The following is a 21,617-nucleotide window of genomic DNA, read 5'->3' on the forward strand; positions in this document are numbered from 1 at the left end:
AAGATTTGAATGTTGAAGAAGATTTGAAGATTTGAATGTTGAAGAATTGAAGATTTGAATGTTGAAGACTTGAAGATTTGAAGATTTGAATGTTGAAGATTTGAAGACTTTAGAAAATGATTTCAAATGTATTTTATTTTTGTCCTCTACATTATTAATGAAAAGACAATTATACCCCATTGTTGACATAATGTTATAGTTGTTGACATTAAATTAATCTTGTGAATTAGTGGCTGAGATTGCATCTCATTTCTCAATTATGCCCAAAAATCTCATCCTAACAAGACCCTATATATATATATATATATATATATATATATATATATATATAGTTGTGATCAATGTCGAACCCTTCTTAAATACCGAACTAGAGACCAAATTTGGGCCACTCATTTTTCTTAATCTTATGGTTATGATTAATTTAGAATTTATTTAATATTTTTATTAAATAAAAAAAAATTAATTTATTTTTAAAATTTATTTTTTAAAATTTTAAAAAAAAATTAATTTTTTTTATTTTTTTTTAAAAAAAAGTTTAAATTTTTTTTAAATTTTGTTTTTAAATTTTTTTTTTTAGAATTTTTTTTTTCGATAAAAACTTGCTGGTTAAAATAATGAACTAAATGAATGTATTTTATGAAGTAATTTTTCGCATTCATTATATATACTGAATTTACTTCAACTGAAAGATAATTATATCATACTCCCTCCGTCCCACTTTAGGAGTCCCGGTTTACTACTTTTGGATGTCCCACTTTAGGAGTCCCGGTTGGAATATTCCATAATTGGTAATAGGCCCCACATTCCACTAACCTTTTTCCACTCACATTTTATTATAAAACTAATATAAAAAGGTAGGACCCACATTCCACTATATTTTTTCACCAACTTTCCTTTACATTTCTTAATATCCGTGCCGAACTCAACCGGGACTCCTAAAGTGGGACGGAGGGAGTAACACATTATGAAGTAATAAAATAATAAAATGAAGTAATAATATAATGAATTGAAGTAGTAAACTAATGAAATGAAGTAATAAACTAACGGGAATGAAGTAATAGCATGACTGAATGAAGTAATAAGCTAACGGAATGAAGTACTAAACTAATAGAATGAAGTAATAACATGATTGAATGAAGTGATAAACTAACGGAATGAAGTAATAACCCTAAACCCAACTGAAAGATAATTATGTCATAACACATTATGAAGTAATAAACTAATGGAATGAAGTAATAACATGACTGAATGAAGTAATAAACTAACGGAATGAAGTAATAAACTAATAGAATGAAGTAATAACATGAATAAATGAAGTAATAAACTAACGGAATGAAGTAATAACCACGACTGAATGAAGTAATAAGCTCATAACAATAACATGACTGAATGAAGTAATAAACTAACGGAATGAAGTAATAACCCTAAACCCAACTGAAAGATAATTATGTCATAACACATTATGAAGTAATAAACTAATGGAATGAAGTGATAACATGACTGAATGAAGTAATAAACTAACGGAATGAAGTAATAAACTAATAGAATAAAGTAATAGCATTAATAAATGAAGTAATAAACTAATTGAATGAAGTAATAGCACGACTGAATGAAGTAATACGTTCATAACATACATTCATTTAGTTCATTATGTAGTGAATATAGTTCATTATTTACTCCATCAAGTTTTTAACGAATAAAAAAAAATTAAAATAAAAATTAAAAAAATATAAAAAAAAAATTTAAAAAAATTTAAAAAAAATAAAATTAAAAATATTTTAAAAAAAAATTAAAAATAAAAAAATTTTAAAAATTCAAAAAAAACGTTTTTATTTAATAAAATATTAAATTAATTGTAAATTAATCATAACCATAAGATTAAGAAAAATGAGTGACCATAATTTGGTCTCTAGTTCGGTCTAAATGTATATATATATATATATATATATATATATAGGGGTGCGTTAAAATGACAACACTCTTAAAATGACAAAGTGTGACACCACGCTAGATCCGCAATATTATATATGCTAGACTATGCAATAGTATAAACACTAAACTGCAATCTATAGATTGCGCCTAGCGTATTGGATATTGCGTAATGGAAAAAAATTGCAGCTTAGTGTATTGGATATCATAAATCCGCAAAATTTATCCTTGAGCAATTTTTATGATTGCCACATGGCGACTTATACATTCATCCACATGTACAAATGATTGGCTAGGAATGGTGGTATGGTGTTACTTTAAGAGGTGTTATCATTTTAACACAATCCTATATATATATATATATATAGGGGAGTGTTATATTGCTAACTCATAACTTAATTGCTAACTACAACTAAATAATAGCCATTAGATATTTAAATTAAGGGCTTAGATCATTAATTCATAAATGTCAATACGATTAACGAAAAACGTCAATAAAGCCATAGTATTAATTCCAAAAAATATCATTAGGGGTATTAATGTCAATTAACTACATGTTTAATTATAATTAAATTTTAAAAGAAATCCCAAAACTTTTAATTCATATAACATATACCAAATTAAAGATAATTTCATAAGGATTCCAATGATATCATACATGCATATGTTTCGACGTCAAAATTTGAAAAAAATTTCAAAATTTTTTAATTTTTTCGTATAGCAGAAAATGTCAACATGTAATATAAAATATGTCAATATAATATATGTAGAATGTCAATATAAGCAATGGGTTAACATTCTTAAAGCATTGTGTTGACATTCTCAAAGCATTGTGTTGATATTTTCAAACACTATATTGACATTTTCATCCAAAACCTTAATTTGGCGTTTTTTTTTAATTTTTTTCGATTTAATTAATAAAAACGAAAATTACACGTGGCAAATTGTAGACCACACGCTTTTTAAAATCATGTGGCCTTAAATTAGTTGTAGTTAGCAATTAAATGATGAGTTAGCAATTGATCACTCCCATATATATATATATATATATATATATATATATGAGAGTGATCACTGTCTCAAGGCCATTAATCACTGAGAAAACCAAAGATATTGCGCCTTTTCCAATTCTTTCGCAGCTAAAAATGACGATGTGTTTGGATGTAAAACCCAACGATCAGAGTATTTTGCTGGCATATAGAGTATTATTCTTAGATTATATACATTCCTGATCAAATTTTCAACTTATTTGGCATGATCATTAAAATTCTTTTGCAGTACGGACTATATTAAGTGGAAGGTTCAACTTACTAATACAAAATATTCCTATAAGCCGCACATACAGAACTAAATTATAGTAGTAGTGCTTTTTGTTTTGTCAACAACAAAACAAGATATTTTTCTAAATACATTGTAAACTCTTTACATTTAATTAAATTGAATGGGCCATAGACATTAAAGGGAGATAATCAAGAAGGCACTACTAACCTTGTAAACAAGCTTCCTCATATCTTCGCAATAGAGTAGCCATGCTACGTTCTACACCTGATCATGTGTTACTACCAACACTATTTTCGTTTTTTTTTGTTCCTATACGTCATATCATGATTATGAAATTTATATACTTTGTCATCTACTATATATAATCTTAGTATAGTAATAGTCTCATAGATATACTGATATAGTCCATCGCATAATATTAGTCACTTTAACTTTTTGTACATTGTGAAATCCATATTTTACGTACTAACAATACTCTAATCACGTTTTTTTTCTATTTTTTTTTACTTTACAAATTATGCATTAAAACTCATTTCATCTCTAAAATCTCTATTTTTAAGGAATGAAAAGACTTTGAATTTAAATACAAGTAGTTGAGATGTTATTAATTGAGAATGAGTAAAACCATATTAAAGAGAGAAAATTACTAGAATAGGAGAAACCTAATTTTTATGGACAGATAATATGACTATTGATCGTGAATATATAGAATATTGCATAAAAATAATATTTTATTTTTTTAATTTTTTGTTCCTCTCTTGATACTTGATAGGAAAAAAGAATAATGCCCCCAATGAAATATTAATAATTCTGATCATTAATCACAAGAAACTACTCTTAATCTTAATCTCTGTGTTTAAAAAGTTTGATTCAATTTAATTAGGAAAAATTGAGACATAATTATATGATAAATTGAATAAAATATTATACTATGTGTGTTAGTGGATTTATTGCACTTAAATGCAAGAAATTTATAGCCCAGACAAAGTTTTATGACCATCTTCACTTTTCACTTCTCTCTATTTTAAAATCTCCACACTTCCCCTAATTATTATAAGAAATAAAAAAAATCCTCTTTACAGAATATTCCCTCTGGCCCATTCAATATATCCACAATCTTGAATAGAATGGGATTTTAGAAAAAAATTGTTAGGTGAAATAATTGAGAAAAGTGTAGTTAAATATTTTAATAAGGAGACAGGAAAGAGAAATTTATTTCTAAATATAAAAAGTGAACGTCTTGAATGAGACAAATAAAAAAGAAATGTGAACATCTTGAATTAGACTAATGAAGTACTACATCTTCATTAAAATAATAGTACAAGATATATTTAATTTATTTTAAATATACAATATGTAGAATAGGGTAGTGAAAAAATGCAAACTCTAATATTGAACAAACTACAAACAATGATCTGAATCATCAGAAAATGTCAACAAATGACAAGATAATAGTAATAGAAAATGTCAACACAATGTCAACACAACATCAACCGTTGACACTGTGTTGACATTTTTTTTGCTATTATTTTGTCATTTGTTGACATTTTTAATGGTCTAGATCATAGTTTGGAGTTTGTATAATATTTAGAGTTTGCATTTGATTACATCCCTGTAGAATAACTATAATACTTAAATATAAATGATTTAACATTTATTCTGGAGTAATACATTTTTTTGTTAATTATAAAAGGGAATGTTACTTTTATTGTTATGTATATTATGTAATGGGTTATTGGCGTATAAATACATAGACTTTAATTCAATACTTTTTACATTTTTTTACCTTAATTTTTTTTTGGATGTAAATGCATGAATTTTGAAATTTTTTGTGTTTTGCTCGACAAACAATTCTGATTAAATTAAAGCAGATGTGCAGTACACTTTGCAATATTACAATCTACGTGGAGAAAGATAACAAATTAATTTAACATTTTATTAGCCGGCAAATACACGAAGTTTCAACATTTTTTGATATTTCACTTAAACTTTCATTTTTCTTAATATAAATACATTAACAATGAGATTTTCTAATTTAGTGAATTATTTTGTGAATTGCTCTAATTTTACCCTTATCTAAAGTGTAGTTTTTTAGACAGAACTTTTTTTAATTGTAAGGAATTACGTCTAATGTCTTGGAAATTAATACGGAATAAATTTTAAAGATGTTATAATTGAGATATTTTAATTTTTATGTTTCAAATAGCATTTGGTTAAAATAATACTCCCTTCGTCCCCCATAATTTGTCACCATTTGACTCGGCACGGGTTTAAAGAAATGTAATAGAAAGTGGGTTGAAAAAGTTAGTGGCATGTGAGTCATACTTTTATATATGAGTTTTATAATAAAATGTGAGTGAGAATGGGTTAGTGGAATATGAGGTCCACTACCAAAAATAGTAAAAGTGAAAGGTGATAAATTTTTAGGGACGGACGAAAAAGGAAATATGTGACAAATTTTCAGGGACGGAGGGAGTAGTTTTTTCATTTTTTTTTTGGCTAATACTCTATTGTGATTTACAGTGATTATATAAGAATTTGCAACATAAATTTTCATTTAATTAGATAATTTTCTTTATTTAAATGATGTATAGTTTAAAAAGTTAATGAATTATTATTAAAAAAGTGCTTTCTTCATAAATTAAAATAAATATAATGGAGTACTTATTGGGAATTAAATCAAAAAAATCTTAGGTGAAAAGTTAAAAAATCAAAAAGTTTGGGGGAAATTATAAAAAATTTCAAAGTTCAAAAAATGCCCTTATCATCTATTCAAACGACGTCATTTTAATACTTGTCATTTTTTTCCACACTGGCATTTCCGACGAATACGCCAACTTCAATTTAAAGAAAAAGTAATTGTTGAGTAAAAAAATCAGATAAACTCAAAGTTCATGTATTTAGATTCAAAAATTAAAATTTGGGTGAAAAACCAGGAAATGTTGAAAGTTCATATAGTTACAAGCCAATAATATTCAAGTAGATCCCACTAGGGATGGGCATTCGGGTTTCGATTCGATTTTTTGTCAATCCGAACCAAACCCGAACAACCGAATTTAGTTCAAAACCCAAACCGAACCGAACCCAAAAAATCAAAATCGACAAACCGTAAACCGAACTTCAAAAACCGAACAAAACCGAAATTTTCAAAAAAATAAAAAAACCAAAAAAATAGCATATATATATATATAATTTAATTTATTTTATATATACTAATAGAATATAAATATATATACTCTCTCCGTCCGTCATTAGGAGTCCCATTCATGGGCGGCACGGGTTTTAAAAAATGTTAAGAAAAGCGGGTAGAAACGAGTTAGTGGAATTAGGGTCCCACTTGTATATATTAGTTTTAAATGAAATGTGAGTGAAATGAGTTAGTGGAAGGTGAGACCCTATTACCATTTATGGTAAAAGTGAACCGGGACTCTTATTCGCGGATGAACTAAAATAGAAAAATGGGAAAAATTAATAGAATATATGAAATACATATTATATAAAATATATTAAAAGAATATATATTATATATGATATAATATATGAAATTAATAGAATAAATATATATAATATTATATTTAAAATATAATTCGGTTTTTCAGTTTTTTTTTCGTCCGAACCGAATTGAACCGAAAAACCAAAATTTTTGTATTTTTAAGACTGAACCGAAACAAAAAACCAAAAAAATTGAACCGAATTTCAAAATTTCAATTTAATTCGGTTCGGATATTCAGTTTTCGGTTTTTTTCTCACCCCTAGATCCCCCCATCGGGTTAGTCCTACTCGAATTGGGGGGAATTGGGTATTTAAAAAAATTACATACTCCCTATCTGTCATTAAATGTTTCATTTTTCATTTTCCGTCTACTTATCAATAAATGTTTCATTTCACTTATACTATTTTGGTGTGTGGACTTCAAATTTCACTAACTCATTTTATTCATATTTTATTATATGATCAGTACTCAGTTATGTCCCCGGTAAATGCCTCATATTTATCTATTTGGATGTATCCCAATAAATGTCTCATTTTACTTTTACTATTTTTAGTAATTGGACTCCACTTACCATTAATTTATTCTATTCACAATTATTATAAAATTAACACTATATAAAATTATAGCCCACACTCCATTAAATCTTTCTATCTATTTCATTAACAAAGTTAAAAAATTTGTTAAAACCTGCGGTGTGGTCAAATATGGGACATTAATGAGGTCCACAAAGAGTATATAAATATATGACCCCAATTTCACTATCATTTTTTGTTCACTTTCTTTCACATTGTCAAACAATTTTTTAAAACGCAAGCCAACAATTTTTTAAAACACAAGTCAATCCACTGTGAGATACGTTATTTGAGCTATTTTTCTATTTCAAAAAGTTTCAAGTTAATTGAGGCATTTTTATCTTTTGGCAAAAAGTAACCATCTCTCTTACTTTATTATCTTCTCTTATTTATTCTCTTTTCATCTCTCTTACTTTATTCACCATCTATTTAACATACTATTCTTAGTCTATGTACCTAAAAAAAGTGTCTCAATTAACAAGCAACTGATGGAGTATTTATTTCTGGATAGAGAAAGTACAATGTAACACTATAGAAAAAAGAACACTGCAGAATATTGTGTTAATATTTCTGTAAAAATATTTCCCTCATCTCACTCTAAGTAGTAGAGTATTTCTAACCCGACACAAGTTTTTATGCAGTTTTATTTTGTGAATTAAGTTAAAAGATAATCCGGTAAAAGAGAATAAAATAAAGATAATATGTACTCCCTCCGTCTCCTATTAATTGTCTATTTTTGTTATCTTCGCTCGTCTTCCATTAATTGTCCACTTTTACTTTTTACTCTCTCGTCCGTGAAATGTTGTCCACATTGTTTTTTTTCCACTTTTGATAAATAAAGCTCACTTTCCACTAACTCATTACACTCGCATTCTATAATAAAACAAATATATAAATGTGGAACCCACATTTTACTAACTTTTTCCACTCACTTTTCTTTACATTTCTTAAAATTTGTGCCAAATCAAAGGTGGACAATATTTTTGCGTACGGAGGGAGTATCATAAATGGTAGGTCTCACATTCGACTCACATTATACTCCCTCCGTGTCTTATAATTTGTCACCATTTGACCCATTACGGGTTTTAAGAAATGTAATAGAATGCGGGTTGAAAAAGTTAGTGGAATGTGAGTTCTACTTTTATATATTAATTTTATAATAGAATGTAAGACAGAATGAGTTAGTGGAATGTGAGATCCACTATAAAAAATGGTAAAAATGAAAAGTGACAAATTTTTAGGGACAGACGAAAATAGAAATAAGTGACAAATTTTCAGGGACAGAGTAGTATTATAAAACTAATATACAAAAGTGAGACTCATATTCCACTAACTTATTCAATTGACTTTACTTTATACTCCCTCCGTCCATGAATATAAGTCCTATTTACTTTTTAAATAGTTAAAGTGGAGAAATGATAAAGTAAGACATAATAATGTACACAAGAGTAAAAAAGTAAACGGGACTCTTATTTGTGGCCAGAGGGAGTATTTATTACCCCCTCCGTCCTTGAAAATTTGTCACTTATTTTCATTTCCGTCCGTCCTTAAAAATTTGTCACCTTTCACTTTTACCATTTTTGGTAGTGGACCCCATATTCCACTAACTTATTCTCATCCATATTTTATTATAAAATTAATATATACTTCCTCCGTCCGCGAATAGGAGTCCCGTTTTTCCATTTAGGTCCGTCCGCAAAAAAGAGTCCCTGTTCACTTTTACCATAAATGGTAATAGGGTCCCACCTTCCACTAACTCATTCCATTCACATTTCATTTAAAACTAATATATACAAGTGGGATCCCTATTCCACTAACTTTTTTCCACTCACTTTTCTTAACATTTCTTAAAATCCGTGTCGCCCATGAATGAGACTCCTCATGGTGGACGAAGAGAGTAAAAGTAGGACTTACGTGCCACTAACTTTTTCAACTCACTTTCTACTATATTTCTTAAAACCCGTGCTGGATCAAGTGGTGATAAATTATGGGGGGCGGAGGGAGTACTAGAGTATCTCCAATGGCGGCTAGCGGCCGGCTAGCCGATTCCCAGGCGCTGGCCGGTCCACTAGCCGACCATTGCAACCTGCGAGCGGTAAATCGGCGAGCCGATCGGTTAGCCCACGCCGATTTGCGGGTGCTAGCCGATCCGCTGGCCGCCATTGTAGGCTCCCGATCGACCAACGCCATTTTTTTTTTTAATTTTCGAATCTCTATATATACGCGATATGCACGTCATTTTCATTCGCACCACTTGTTTTAACGAATTTCTCTCTCTCTTAATTTCTGTACAAGAGCAATAACGTGAAATGGAGAACAACAACAACTCTCCTCAAGTGCCTCTAGTCACGAGCAGGTCGCAAACTCCCACGGTACCCGTGGGAGGTGGATAGGGTCCGATGGGCAGGTACTACAATATGTACCATTGGCCGCAGATGATGCTGGGGATGGCAGCCGGGGGTAGTAGTATGTCGGGGTGACATGGGGTGCAGGGCGTGCAGGGGGTGCCGGGGATGCAGATGATGCCAGGGTGTATGCCGGGGATGCAGGTGATGCCGGGGTGGCAGCCGGGGATGCAGGGGATGTAGAGGGTGCATTCGGGGCTACAGGGGATGCCGGGGGAGGAGGGACAATGTCATCGCCCTAGTCTTGACTTTTTGACTGCTTCTTCCCACACATCGACCCCAGTGGAGACACAATTCACTGGGATTGAAACTTTCTCCTTAGAGGAGTTGGGGATAGATCTCGAGGATGCGGACTCTCCCATTCAAATAGGGGGAGTAGGTCGGGGTCGGGGCGCACCGAAGAAGAAGAAGAGGGGCAAGGGCAAAGGGGTTGTCGGCGAGTCGTCGCAGCCGGTTGAGGACGGCAGTTCGGGTAGGGTACGGAGAAAGTGGACGGATGAGGAGAACGTCGCGCTGTCCAAGGCTTGGGTGAGTGTTTGCGATGATCCCCTCTAGTAGAACAATCAGATGATCATCAACTTGTGGTCTAAAATAACAGCATCCTACAAACATTTTGCCCAGACGGGAAGCCACACAGCGGGGGTAGTGCCGGAAGCAGTGGGATCGAATAAGGGTCGCGATCTCCCAATATGCGGGCTTGTACTCCAACAACCTCCGCATGAAGACCAGTGGCCAAACTGGCAATGTCTAAGGAGGATGGCGGAGGCCGCCTTCCCCTTGAAGGGGGTTTATAAGGAGTTCACCTACTGGAACTTCTATGAGGTGCTGATGGATTCTGAGAAGTTTTGGGCGGGTGTCGATGCTGGCTGGCCAAAGAAGCAGCGGTTGAACCTCGCCGGTGATTACAGCAGCAGCGGTGGTTCCCATTCGCTCCCCGACGATGCTCAGGAGTTCCCGTCCCCTCCATCGTTTACTCGCCGCACTCGCCCGGTTGGTCAAAAGAGGGCGCAATGGGGAGCTAGGGGAGTCGCTTACGGGTCCTAGGAGGTCCAGGTGGCATCCCCCTACTGCCAATCGTCAGCCGAGCTCTCCCGCCTCGCGCGTCAACAAACGCAGGTGAACATGTGGAAAATCATAGGTGAATGGCGGGCGGCAACTGACCCTGTGGAGAAGGGGTTTCTTCATGATCTCCTCCAGAGTGTGCGGGCCGATTTGGCTAGCACACGTAGGGAGGCGGGAGACGCCGGGGACTCAGATGCGGCAGATTTGAGGTTCCCAGGTAGCGGCGACGAGGAGTGAGGCGGGGCTCGTGTGTGGAAGCTGGAGAGTTTCTTTTAATTATGTAATGTTTTTAATATAATTTTTTTTAATTTAAATAAAATTATTGCATTTTCCTTTTCCCCGTATCTTAAAGTTGCTAACCACAAAACACGCTTCAAGCAAAACCACTTGAAGCAGCAGCAGTGGTGATTGCAACTTGCAAGCTTGCTTAGTTTATCAGACACCTGAGCTTACCCACCCACCGTCGTCACCACTCTGCGCCTCCGCCACATTTATTCTCATTCCTTTTCCACTATAACAAAACCACAATCAATCAAATTTTGTCTTCTTCTCTTCCCATTTTATCGTCACGCTTTATAAACAAACATTTATTCCAAGTGTTGAATCGATGGGCGAATACTGAAGGAATAACCAAATGAGCGGCCCGGCGGTGCACCCGGTGGAGGCTCCTCCGCCGACCACGGAGGCCGCGCCTCCTAGGGTTAGGATGAAAGATGTTCAGGGAATGTCCGGCACCACCGGCGCTCTCGTCCTCCGCCTCTGCCAATTCGCCTTCGCCGCCATTTCCCTGTGCGTCATGGCCACGACTTCCGATTTCCCCTCCGTCACCGCCTTCCGGTGAACATTTAACCGACCTAATTTCTCGATAATTTGATATTTTGCCTGTAATTAGGGTTTAGGGTTTGGTAAAGTTTTTATAAGTATTGAATTTTGCCTGTAATTTGATATATTGAATTAAAATCTCTCCTTTTTTTTAGCTTGTGGTTATAGATGGTGTTGATAAACGATAACTATCTCGGGATTATGCAGTAGATGACTAAATGGCAGAGCAATTGTAGTGTTTTCTAAGTGTTGCTAGTTTAGAATTTGCCCTTAATCACCATGAGGAGACCTGAATATGCTTCTTTTTGTGAATATTTATGTTAACGGAAAACTTTTATGTTATCATGGCTTCATCGAAGGTGAAATGAAGTTGCTATGTTAGATCTTTTATACTTTTTGGATGTGTTGTTGGTTGGGGGCAATGTGGAATTAGCTCGTATACTTGGCCGGGATGGTGCATTTAATGAAGTTGCAGTTTATCTCGTCTAACCTTTTTATGCTTCTATTTGTAGACCACTTTTTCTTCTTGATGAGATGTGGTATTTTTCGGAACAGATTATTAATAAAAAGAACTTCTTTTGTGTTAGCTACCTTGTTGGTGCTGTTGGTTTGCAAAGTATATGGAGCCTGTCTCTGGCCCTCACTGATGTATATGCTCTCATGGTGAGGCGAAGTTTCAGAAATTCTGGAATTGTCAGTTTATTTGCTATTGGTGATGGGGTAAGAAACTGTCCTAAAAGTTCTTTAGTGAAGTGCCTTTTTTTTGTAAATGGTTTCTTTGGTAGTTATGTGTTTGGCCTTGATCATTTTAACCTTAGCATGTCTAGACTCTCTTCTTGTAGTTGTAAAAGCCACACATGTGCACTTAATTTCAACTTTAGGTGTTGAGATAGTATGTTACATTGATATAGTTTTAGTGATACTTGTTACTTTATTCCTTAGCATGTCTGTAATGTTTGCCAATCTAAAAGATGCAGTACTGCAACTATAAGGTGATTTTTTGGTGATTTTTTGTCAATTCTTTATAACACACATAGTATTAAATTTCATTATTTAGTCATTTGAGTTATTTTCAACTATTAGCTGTTAGTTGTAGTGCTGTACTGGAGTTCCCTCAAGCTCTTATATGTGGTCAGTATTCACTTACATTCTTGTATATGTCATTTTCTTTATTAACTAATCACCCTTGCAAAATTTTCAGTCGATTTTGAAGCTTATTTCTAATGCTTATGTTAGCTGAAGATTTTTGCACTATACAATTGTATCTCAGTCCAGTGCGATGCACCCTATCCCATTCTTCTAAATGCATATACTGTCTACTGCAGATCACTTCCACGTTGACATTCGCTGCAGCCTGTGCATCAGCTGGTATCACCGTCCTCATCGGAAACGATCTTGATAAATGTAATCTCAACCACTGCACAAGGTTCATGTCGGCTACAGCCATGGCTTTTCTGTGCTGGTTTGCTGTGTCTCCTTCATTTCTACTGAATTTTTGGTCTCTGGCTTCTCGATAGCATGTTATACAAGCATCGCAAAATAAGAAGTATCGCGAGACTTGATGATTGATTGCATTTCGCTACTTGTTTCTGCACCCTTTTGCCTCTATTGGTCAAGCAAATAGATAGATCCCTATCACTGATTCGGTGGTTTTATAGAATTCGTGGAAAAGTTACTGTTTCCACATCCGATGCTGATTATCGAGAATAGGTGTGTGTTTAGATCTTGGTTCCAGTTTTGTTTTTAAATCTGGTCACAATGTGAAACAGTGTTGTTTTGAACATACATTTAGTTTTTATGTGGAATGGAAGTTTGGATGAGAAATCATCTGCAGTAGAACCATATTCGTTTATAGTAGCGCTGAAAAACATATTCGCATTCATAAATCTGTTGAAATGCAAATACAAACTGGCATTGGCAGCACAAAATAATGAGCATTGGTATTGGATCTGAGTCTGGGGATTTGAGGATCCAAAAATGTTTGAAAACGCCAAGCGAAATCGGGCATCACATGTTGCGCAGACTGCATTTTAGTTTCTCGGATTCAAGCTCTTGTTTTAACGACTCTACTCGCTCGAGCAAATCCACATTTTCCTGGCAATGAGCATTTTCAGACGAAGTAGTAAGTATCTCATAAACCAAAAATATAGTAGCTGAAAAGATGAGGGAGGCACCTTTTGCAACATTTCCATTTTCTTGTTTAGGACCTTTGTCTTTTCTCCAGTGGCCTTCTTAATCTATGCAAACAAGGAGGGGCTAACGTAAAATACAAAAAATAACAAACTAAACAATGTTCCTAAAATTGGTTAATTTAGCAATTTCAATGAAACATATACTAATAAAATTCTGGGAAAAAAAAGAAGCACAAACTTGGTCGAGTTCCGTATAGCACTTGGCAGCCTTGTCAAACTCCAAATCAAACCTTCTTCTCCATTCTGCAGATTCATCCATGGCTTCTCTGTTAGCAAGATCAAATTGTTGCCTACAACCAAGTAATCGAACACACTAGTCAAATGTTTGAATTCACCTAACATCAATTCACCAACAAATTCTGATTCAAAAAATGAGTAAATTGAGCAGCAAAAATGAAGAAACCTCAAAAGCTGGGAATCGTTTGAAGAGATTATCCGATGGATAGCCCAAAGGCGGAAGTGAATGGCGATTCCCAAAAGCAAAAGGAACCCTAGAGCTATGAATATATGGCGCCGCTGAGGCTGAGCCCTCCCCATTTTCTTCAAATTTTTTCAAATGTTTATGCAATTGATTTGTGCCCTATACACCTATACATATATCCCTACATTTCTTCCCACACAATTCATCAATCAACTCTTTTCTTTACTTGTCTTTGTAATATTCTTTTCAATCCAATCCTTCGAAAACAAACCTTATAGATATAGGTCAAATCTCATCTAATTCATCTCTGAAAATCAATTCCCGTCAAATCTTTAACTTCAACTAAAATCAGAGTGGCTCCAAAGTCCAGACAACCAAAATTTATCGCCTTAATTATGAAAATGTAAATTTTCGGAATCACACATTTTTCATATATGTGTGTGCTAGTATTTGAATGTATCATTTAGAATGGGCCTCGTACAGGCCATTACACAATTAAATGGGCAATGGTTTAGATTTTGAGTGTTTTTAATAATCTGCCATTTGAATGGGCCTCATATCCATGTTTATAACAGCGTCCATTATAGTTAAGCCCGTGGCCGGCCCTGGGCCAAGCCACAAAACTTGGCCGATGCCACAAAACTTGTCCGGGCCACCAAAAAACTTGTTCACACTATAGTGGACAAGCCCAAGCCATCAAAGATTAATTTTTTTTTCATTTTTTGAGGTATTTTAATATAACTACAATAAAAATTAACGGACTATAATAATTATAAAAAGATGCATAATTTAATAAAAAACAAAAATTAAAACCAAATCTTCGTTGTATTATAGAAAGGGGTAAAATTATACAACGATTTTTTTAAAAACACTAAAAAAACACCGAAAAGACACACCGCCACCGCCGCCTACTCGGTAGCGTCATCAGAATCTGCCGCTTCTTCTTCACCAGCTGCATCGCCATCGCCGTCACCGTCGCCGCCCTCAGCTCCCGCCGCCGCCGCTACCTCCCACCCCAACCTCGACCTCAGTCTCAATATGAGTTAGTAGTACATCCGCTTGGTGGGTGGGTCGGCCGACTTCTCATACAAGGACAAAGTATCATGAAGTTGCTTCATCATCTGCCCCTCCAGGGCGGGATGCAGACGCGCCTGCAGCAGAGTGTTGGGAGACAGATCTAGCGTCTCGGATTGAGGACTGCTTCTCCTATGGACGTGGGCGCCTGGAGAGTGATGCGAGGGGCTCCTCCAAAACATCGTCGTTGAGGTCGAAGGGATGTGAGCCGCTACTACTGCTGTAGTTGCGGGCCCTGTCGAGTCTTGTACGTTTCGCCCTAGGAGCAATCTCTTCCTCATAGATGGCTTGGCAGCGGAAGCGCTCACATAAATCAATTACATAATAATTCTGATCTATTTAGCAGATTATTTAGACAAATTCTATTCGCGTAATTATCACATGTATCATGCTCATAACTCAAATAAAACATGCTTTAAATTAATTGAAACCTAAAACATGCTTTTCTACGGTTTAGCCATTATACCTTGATGATTCTCCAAAGAATCGAAGATAGCTAGCGCCTTCTCCACGTGAAGATCTTTAGTACAAAACCACGGATCTTCTGTCTGGTTCCCGGACTGTAAACTGATATCAGGGTGGGCTGATCTCACCAGTGTACTAGGACTTAAATAAAGAAGACAGAAATCCTTTCCCACGGAGGAGAAGAAAAATCGCCCCTTTTCTATGAAGAGAGGGGGACGAAATTTTTGGAAGAAAAATAAGTGTATTTTCTGTCTCCTTTATTCTCCTATTTATAATAAGTCACATATTGGGCCCAGACAGGGATCTATGGAAGGCTTTGGATATGGGCTCCTCCAATTAGCTTTTTACTAATTAAATTAAACCCAATTTAATATAAGCTTATAATTGGAATATTACGAGCAGCCACTACAGAAGTAATATTGCACTCCCCATCCAAATCCGAAATTATAAGTACTTCGGGTTTCCATTACTTGATATTTATTTCCCGCGCTTAAGATAGAAACATCCATTAATTAATTATTGTCTGCTATGGACTTAATTAATTAATATCTTATTTATTCCAAGAGAGGACTCAACAAGAAAATCTTATTTATTATTCATAGAGTAATTAAACTCCAACTAGCTAGGTTCCGAATAATAAAACCTTATTTCAAGCTTCTCTTGAGGATGTTATCAAACGAGACTCACCTCGCGCACGATTCAACATAATAGCAATCCTAGCACCGCTAGATATTAATCACCACTACCCAATATACCAGGCTTATTGGGTTGCGAAAAACCCGCACCATTTGGTAAGTCAAAGTAGTGCATAATCAATACCGTATGCTCAATGCTAACGTACATTGATTAAGAAATAACAATTTACAAGACCTCGTCTTTCAGTAGATAGCATAAAGACTGTCTCGCTGTTAGATCCATTCAGTGCTATACCACACCAACGTCATCTTATTTCAGTAAGGCTTAGAAATAATCGGACTGACATTGCAACCTTTCACGATAGGTAGTCTAAGCCTATCTAGGTTGTGAAATTCTTCTTTTTCTTTGTTTAGAACTGACCGTGTTACCTTAAAGTGAACGACGCCCACAACCGGTCTACTAAAACAAAGACTTAGACTTTGTTAAGTTACTTATACATTTAAACATGTAATAAACATCCATTAAATGTAAAACATAACAACATTATGACAAAAATAATCTGTTTATTCCTTTGGAAAATAAAATAAGAGTTTTAACAGTATTCAATCACTCGAAAGGTGATTTCTAGTATACAAACTCTAACAATCTCCCACTTATACTCAAAACAGCTTTCGAGTATACAAAAAAAATGTGCACTACGTCTAATTCTCCCACTTATACTGAAAGCGAGTTGAGGTCTCGAGCGAGTCGAACTCCCATTCCTTCTACATGGCGCTCGAACGGTTTGACCGCCAATGCCTTAGTAAAGGGATCTGCCAGGTTGTTCTCTGACGCAATCTTGACCACTTGTATGTCTCCTCTCTGCACTATATCTCTAATGATATGATACTTCCTCTCTATGTGTTTGCTCGCTTTGTGAGCTCTTGGTTCCTTCGAATTTGCCACAGCACCAGAATTGTCACAATAAATGGTGATGCTCTTGGGCAGATTCGTAACCACACCTAAGTCCATAAGAAAGTTCTTGAGCCATACAACCTCCTTTGCAGCCTCCGAAGCGGCCACATATTCGGCTTCCATGGTAGAGTCTGCAATGCATTTCTGCTTTACACTCTTCCAAATTACGGCTCCACCTCCTAAGGTAAACACATAACCAGAAGTAGATTTCCTCGAGTCTTGATCAGCTTGAAAGTCTGAATCAGTATATCCCAAAGGACATAGCTCGCCTGCTTTGTAAACTAGAACATAGTCCTTAGTCCGTTTAAGGTACTTGAGTATGTTCTTTACTGCAGTCCAATGTCCTTGGCCCGGATTTGACTGATATCTTGCTACCATGCCAACAGCAAAGCAAATATCAGGCCTTGTACAAAGCATAGCATACATGAGACTACCAACTGCCGAAGCGTATGGTATCCTTCTCATCTCTGCTATCTCAGATGCTGTCTTAGGACACATCTCTTGAGATAAATGGATGCCATGTCTAAAAGGTAAGAAACCTTTCTTGGCATCTTGCATGCTAAAACGACTAAGTACAGTGTCGATGTAGGGCTCTTGAGATAAGCACAACATCCTTTTCTCACGGTCCCGTAGGACCTTGATACCTAGAATGTGTCCCGCGTCTCCCATATCCTTCATCTCGAACTGGTTTGACAACCACGTTCGTACTGATGACAACATCTTTTTATTGTTTCCAATTAGAAGAATGTCATCTACATATAAAACTAAGAACACCACATTCCCCTTCTCAACCTTCTTGTACACGCAGCTCTCGTTAGGGCATTTTTCGAATCCAAACTTGTGAACAGTCTGATCGAAACACTGATTCCATGATCTAGATGCTTGCTTGAGGCCATAAATGGTCTTCTTAAGCTTCCAAACCATGTGCTCTTTGCCCTTGACGGCATAACCCTCGGGTTGTTCCATGTAGATGGTCTCCTCAAGACTACCGTTCAAGAACGCAGTCTTAACGTCCATCTGCCATACATCCCAATCCATGTAAGCTGCTATAGACAATAGTATCCGGATCGATTTGAGCATGGCCACTGGGGAGAAGGTCTCGTCGTAATCGACACCTTCCTTTTGGGTATACCCCTTAGCCACTAGTCTTGCCTTAAAGACTTTAACTCGTCCATCGGGTCCACGTTTACGTTTGTATATCCACTTACTCCCAATGGCAGTACAGCCTTCGGGTAGGACAGATAAATCGTAGACGTCTTTGTCTATCATAGATTGTAGTTCCGAATCCATTGCACTTACCCATTGGCAATGATCGACATCCGCCTGCGCCTCTGCAAAATTCCAGGGATCTAGTACATTGTTGTCCGAGGAGTGATCCATAGATTCTCTCAAACCAATGTACCTTTCAGGCTCATGAGAGACCATCCCACTGCGGCGCGGCACTACTGCGGCGCGGCTCATGAGAGACCATCCTATAGGTACTTGTTCTTGGTTGATAGAACTTATGACTGAAGTGAGCTCTTCAAGAGCCACCTCATTGCTGGGTTTATGATTCATAACAAAGTCTTCCTCTAAGAATGTCGCGTGAGTACTCACAATGACTTTCTTGTCTTGGAGACTATAGAATTCATAAGCCTTCGATCCTTTGGGGTATCCTATAAACAAACATACCTCTGTCCTTGAGTCCAGCTTAGTTGGATCCTTTTCCAAAACATGAGCTGGACACCCCCATATCTTGAGATGCTCTAGATTGGGCTTGCGCCCATTCCACAACTCATATGGAGTGGCAGGAACAGATTTTGACGGTAAATTGTCTAAAATATGGCTCGCGGAAAGCAAGGCATGTCCCCAAAACAAAATAGGCAGTCGTGCATAACTCATCATCGATCGGACCATGTTTAACAAGGTCATGTTCCTTCTTTCAGCTACGCCATTCTGCTGGGGTGTGCCCGGCGCAGTCAGTTGGGATTCAATTCCCTCTACCGATAAGTAGTCCAAAAACTCGGCACTGAGGTATTCGCCTCCGCGATCAGATCGCAGGCTTTTGATACGTTTTCCATGATGCGTCTCAGCATAAGCCTTAAACTCCTTGAACTTGTCAAAAGCTTCAGACTTAAAGCGCATCAAATAAACATATCCAACTTTCGAGTAATCATCAATAAAAGTGATGAAATAGCGAAAGCCGCCTCTTGCCTCGGTTGACATTGGTCCACACACATCAGTATGAACGAGTTCTAGTACTTCCTTGGCCCTATTACCTTTCACCCTAAAAGGTCTCTTAGTCATCTTGCCTTCCAAGCAGGATTCACACGTGGAAAATGATTCAGTATCTAGTCCTTTAAGAAGGTCTTGATCCACGAGAGTTTGAATCCTCCTTTGGTTGGCATGACCAAGTCTAAGGTGCCATAAGTACGTTTCGTTCATTGAACTTGAAGGTTCCTTTCTTTTCTTTGAAATTTTCGATGCATTATTGAGTTCTAATTTGCGATTATTAAATTGTGTAGATATGATTGTGTACAGATTGTTTTCCATGATACCACGACAGATATAAGAACCATCTTTCTTAATAACACAACTGTCATTAAAAGAAATCGAATATCCATCAAAAACCAATTTAGAAACTGAAATTAAATTTCTTCTAAAAGAAGGTATCAACAAAACATTCTTCATAACCAAAAATCTATCACTACTAAAACGCAAATAAACGTCTCCCACTGCAACGGCCGCCACTTTAGTAGCGTCGCCCAGCTGGACTTCGATCTCACCATCATATAGCCGTCTTGTCACCTGCATTAAGTCAGGATCAAAACAAATATGATCAGTAGCTCCAGTGTCTATAACCTAAGTATGAGATGAAGTCGAAGCCAAACATGACTCGACAACTAGAGCTTGGTGCATACCTGTAGCCTTGCCCTTTTTAGGTCAGTCTGGCTTCCAATGCCCCTTCTCTCCACACTTGAAACACTTTCCGGTTTGCTTCTTTCCCGACCTCCTCTTTCTCTTTCCTTTAGCTTCCTTATGTGCGACCTGGTTCGTCACTTTCTTCTTTCCTACACCAGGCCTAGGGCCAGAGGAACGATGTGACAAACTAACCATCGCAGCCTTAGCTTGGTTCATGAGATCCTCTGCCGACTGAAGTTTAGTCAACAACTCAGCCAAGGTGTAATTTCTCATGTTCATCTCAAAGTTGAGCTTGAACTGCTGAAAGCTAGGGGGCAGACTCTGAAGGATGATAGTAACTTGGGACTCGGCATCAATGACACCTCCCAAAACCTCAATTTGATTGAGGTGGCTCATCATCTCGAGGACATGGTCCCGCACAGACGAGTCTTCCTTCATAGTCTTGCACATGATACTCCGAAAGGCTTAAGACTTAGCCGTTCGATTCTGAGTACCAAAGAGATTTGTGAGATTTTGCATAATATCGGCAGCAGTAGCCATGTGATGCACTTTTAATTAGCACTAAATAAACTTGCAAGTATACAGAGTATATATAGTATAGCTAAAGGTTAGTACCGGATATCGAACACGGGGAAGACGAACACAAAGTGTCTATCCTCTACTAAGACTCAATTACTATCTGGAAAAACATTTGGGTTTTGAAAACTTTTGAAAAACTAAAAGCAATAAAAAGCATAGATCAACTAAAAGCAAATAAATCAGGAGAAAGACAATAGAGATAAGGGAATTCCAGGGATGTGTGTTCACAGTTATGGTTATACAAAATTCCAACTACAATACCCTAGCACAGTTATTACTTTGATAGAACGAGTCACCTAGCTTATGCTCATGCGATACAAACGTTGATTACAAGATTAGGGTTGTCAATCCTAACACGTAACTCCAAAAAGCTCCTAAGACCTTTGAAAAGTCCTCACTCTCAATTAACAGTGCCGTTTTAAGGGAAGCTAACTGTAGTGTCTACTAAGTGGATCTAACTCGCTAGAACTCTGTCACAGTTATGAAGCAAGTTATATTAAATCATACACGATTGTGTCACTCAATCATGAAGCATCAAGATTAACTTAGGGAAGAAACAAAGTAAAAACAAAACGGATATTAAATAGAAAACGGAACTTGTATAACCAAAGTCGTTACTAACACATCCCTAGAATCCTATGAGTTTAGTTACACATAATTGAATAAGCTAAAAACATAGATTGAAGGGAAGACAATTTGAACATAAAACTAAAGCAAATAAAACCCGTAGGTTGAATCCTTGTTGTTCTTGATGTTCTTGAAATCCTTCTCCAACTCCTTGCACCAATGAAGTACTCTAGGTCTTGATCTCTATGAAGTATTTTGCAATTG

General features: G+C 36.1%; 2 protein-coding genes across 2 annotated transcripts; one reads left to right on the plus strand and one right to left on the minus strand.

The window, feature by feature from the left end:
- The first annotated feature begins 11,138 nt into the window (after positions 1–11,138).
- LOC125208071 (CASP-like protein 5A2) lies at positions 11,139–13,403 on the plus strand. The gene is made up of 3 exons (XM_048107622.1): positions 11,139–11,579; positions 12,152–12,284; positions 12,890–13,403. The coding sequence occupies exons 1-3, from the start codon at positions 11,377–11,379 to the stop codon at positions 13,079–13,081; spliced, it is 528 nt and encodes a 175-aa protein (XP_047963579.1). The 5' UTR covers positions 11,139–11,376; the 3' UTR covers positions 13,082–13,403.
- Positions 13,404–13,419: 16 nt separating this feature from the next.
- LOC125208072 lies at positions 13,420–14,536 on the minus strand. Its single transcript, XM_048107623.1, has 4 exons — positions 14,160–14,536; positions 13,935–14,046; positions 13,739–13,801; positions 13,420–13,658 (listed from the first exon to the last, which is right to left on the minus strand). The coding sequence occupies exons 1-4, from the start codon at positions 14,291–14,293 to the stop codon at positions 13,572–13,574; spliced, it is 396 nt and encodes a 131-aa protein (XP_047963580.1). The 5' UTR covers positions 14,294–14,536; the 3' UTR covers positions 13,420–13,571.
- Positions 14,537–21,617: the final 7,081 nt, after the last annotated feature.

Source organism: Salvia hispanica, chromosome 2 (assembly GCF_023119035.1).
Source record: "Salvia hispanica cultivar TCC Black 2014 chromosome 2, UniMelb_Shisp_WGS_1.0, whole genome shotgun sequence".
Classification (NCBI taxonomy): domain Eukaryota; kingdom Viridiplantae; phylum Streptophyta; class Magnoliopsida; order Lamiales; family Lamiaceae; genus Salvia; species Salvia hispanica.

Bases quoted from the DNA above. Each gene is read 5' to 3' on its own strand.
- LOC125208071 (XM_048107622.1), top strand. From the start codon at position 11,377: ATGAGCGGCCCGGCGGTGCACCCGGTGGAGGCTCCTCCGCCGACCACG. The intron at 11,580-12,151 runs GTGAACATTTAA...CTTTTGTGTTAG, and splicing joins CCCTCCGTCACCGCCTTCCG to CTACCTTGTTGGTGCTGTTG. The intron at 12,285-12,889 runs GTAAGAAACTGT...TGTCTACTGCAG, and splicing joins TATTTGCTATTGGTGATGGG to ATCACTTCCACGTTGACATT.
- LOC125208072 (XM_048107623.1), bottom strand. From the start codon at position 14,293: ATGGGGAGGGCTCAGCCTCAGCGGCGCCATATATTCATAGCTCTAGGG. The intron at 13,802-13,934 runs GTTTGTGCTTCT...TTGTTTGCATAG, and splicing joins GCTATACGGAACTCGACCAA to ATTAAGAAGGCCACTGGAGA. The intron at 13,659-13,738 runs GTGCCTCCCTCA...GCTCATTGCCAG, and splicing joins AAATGGAAATGTTGCAAAAG to GAAAATGTGGATTTGCTCGA.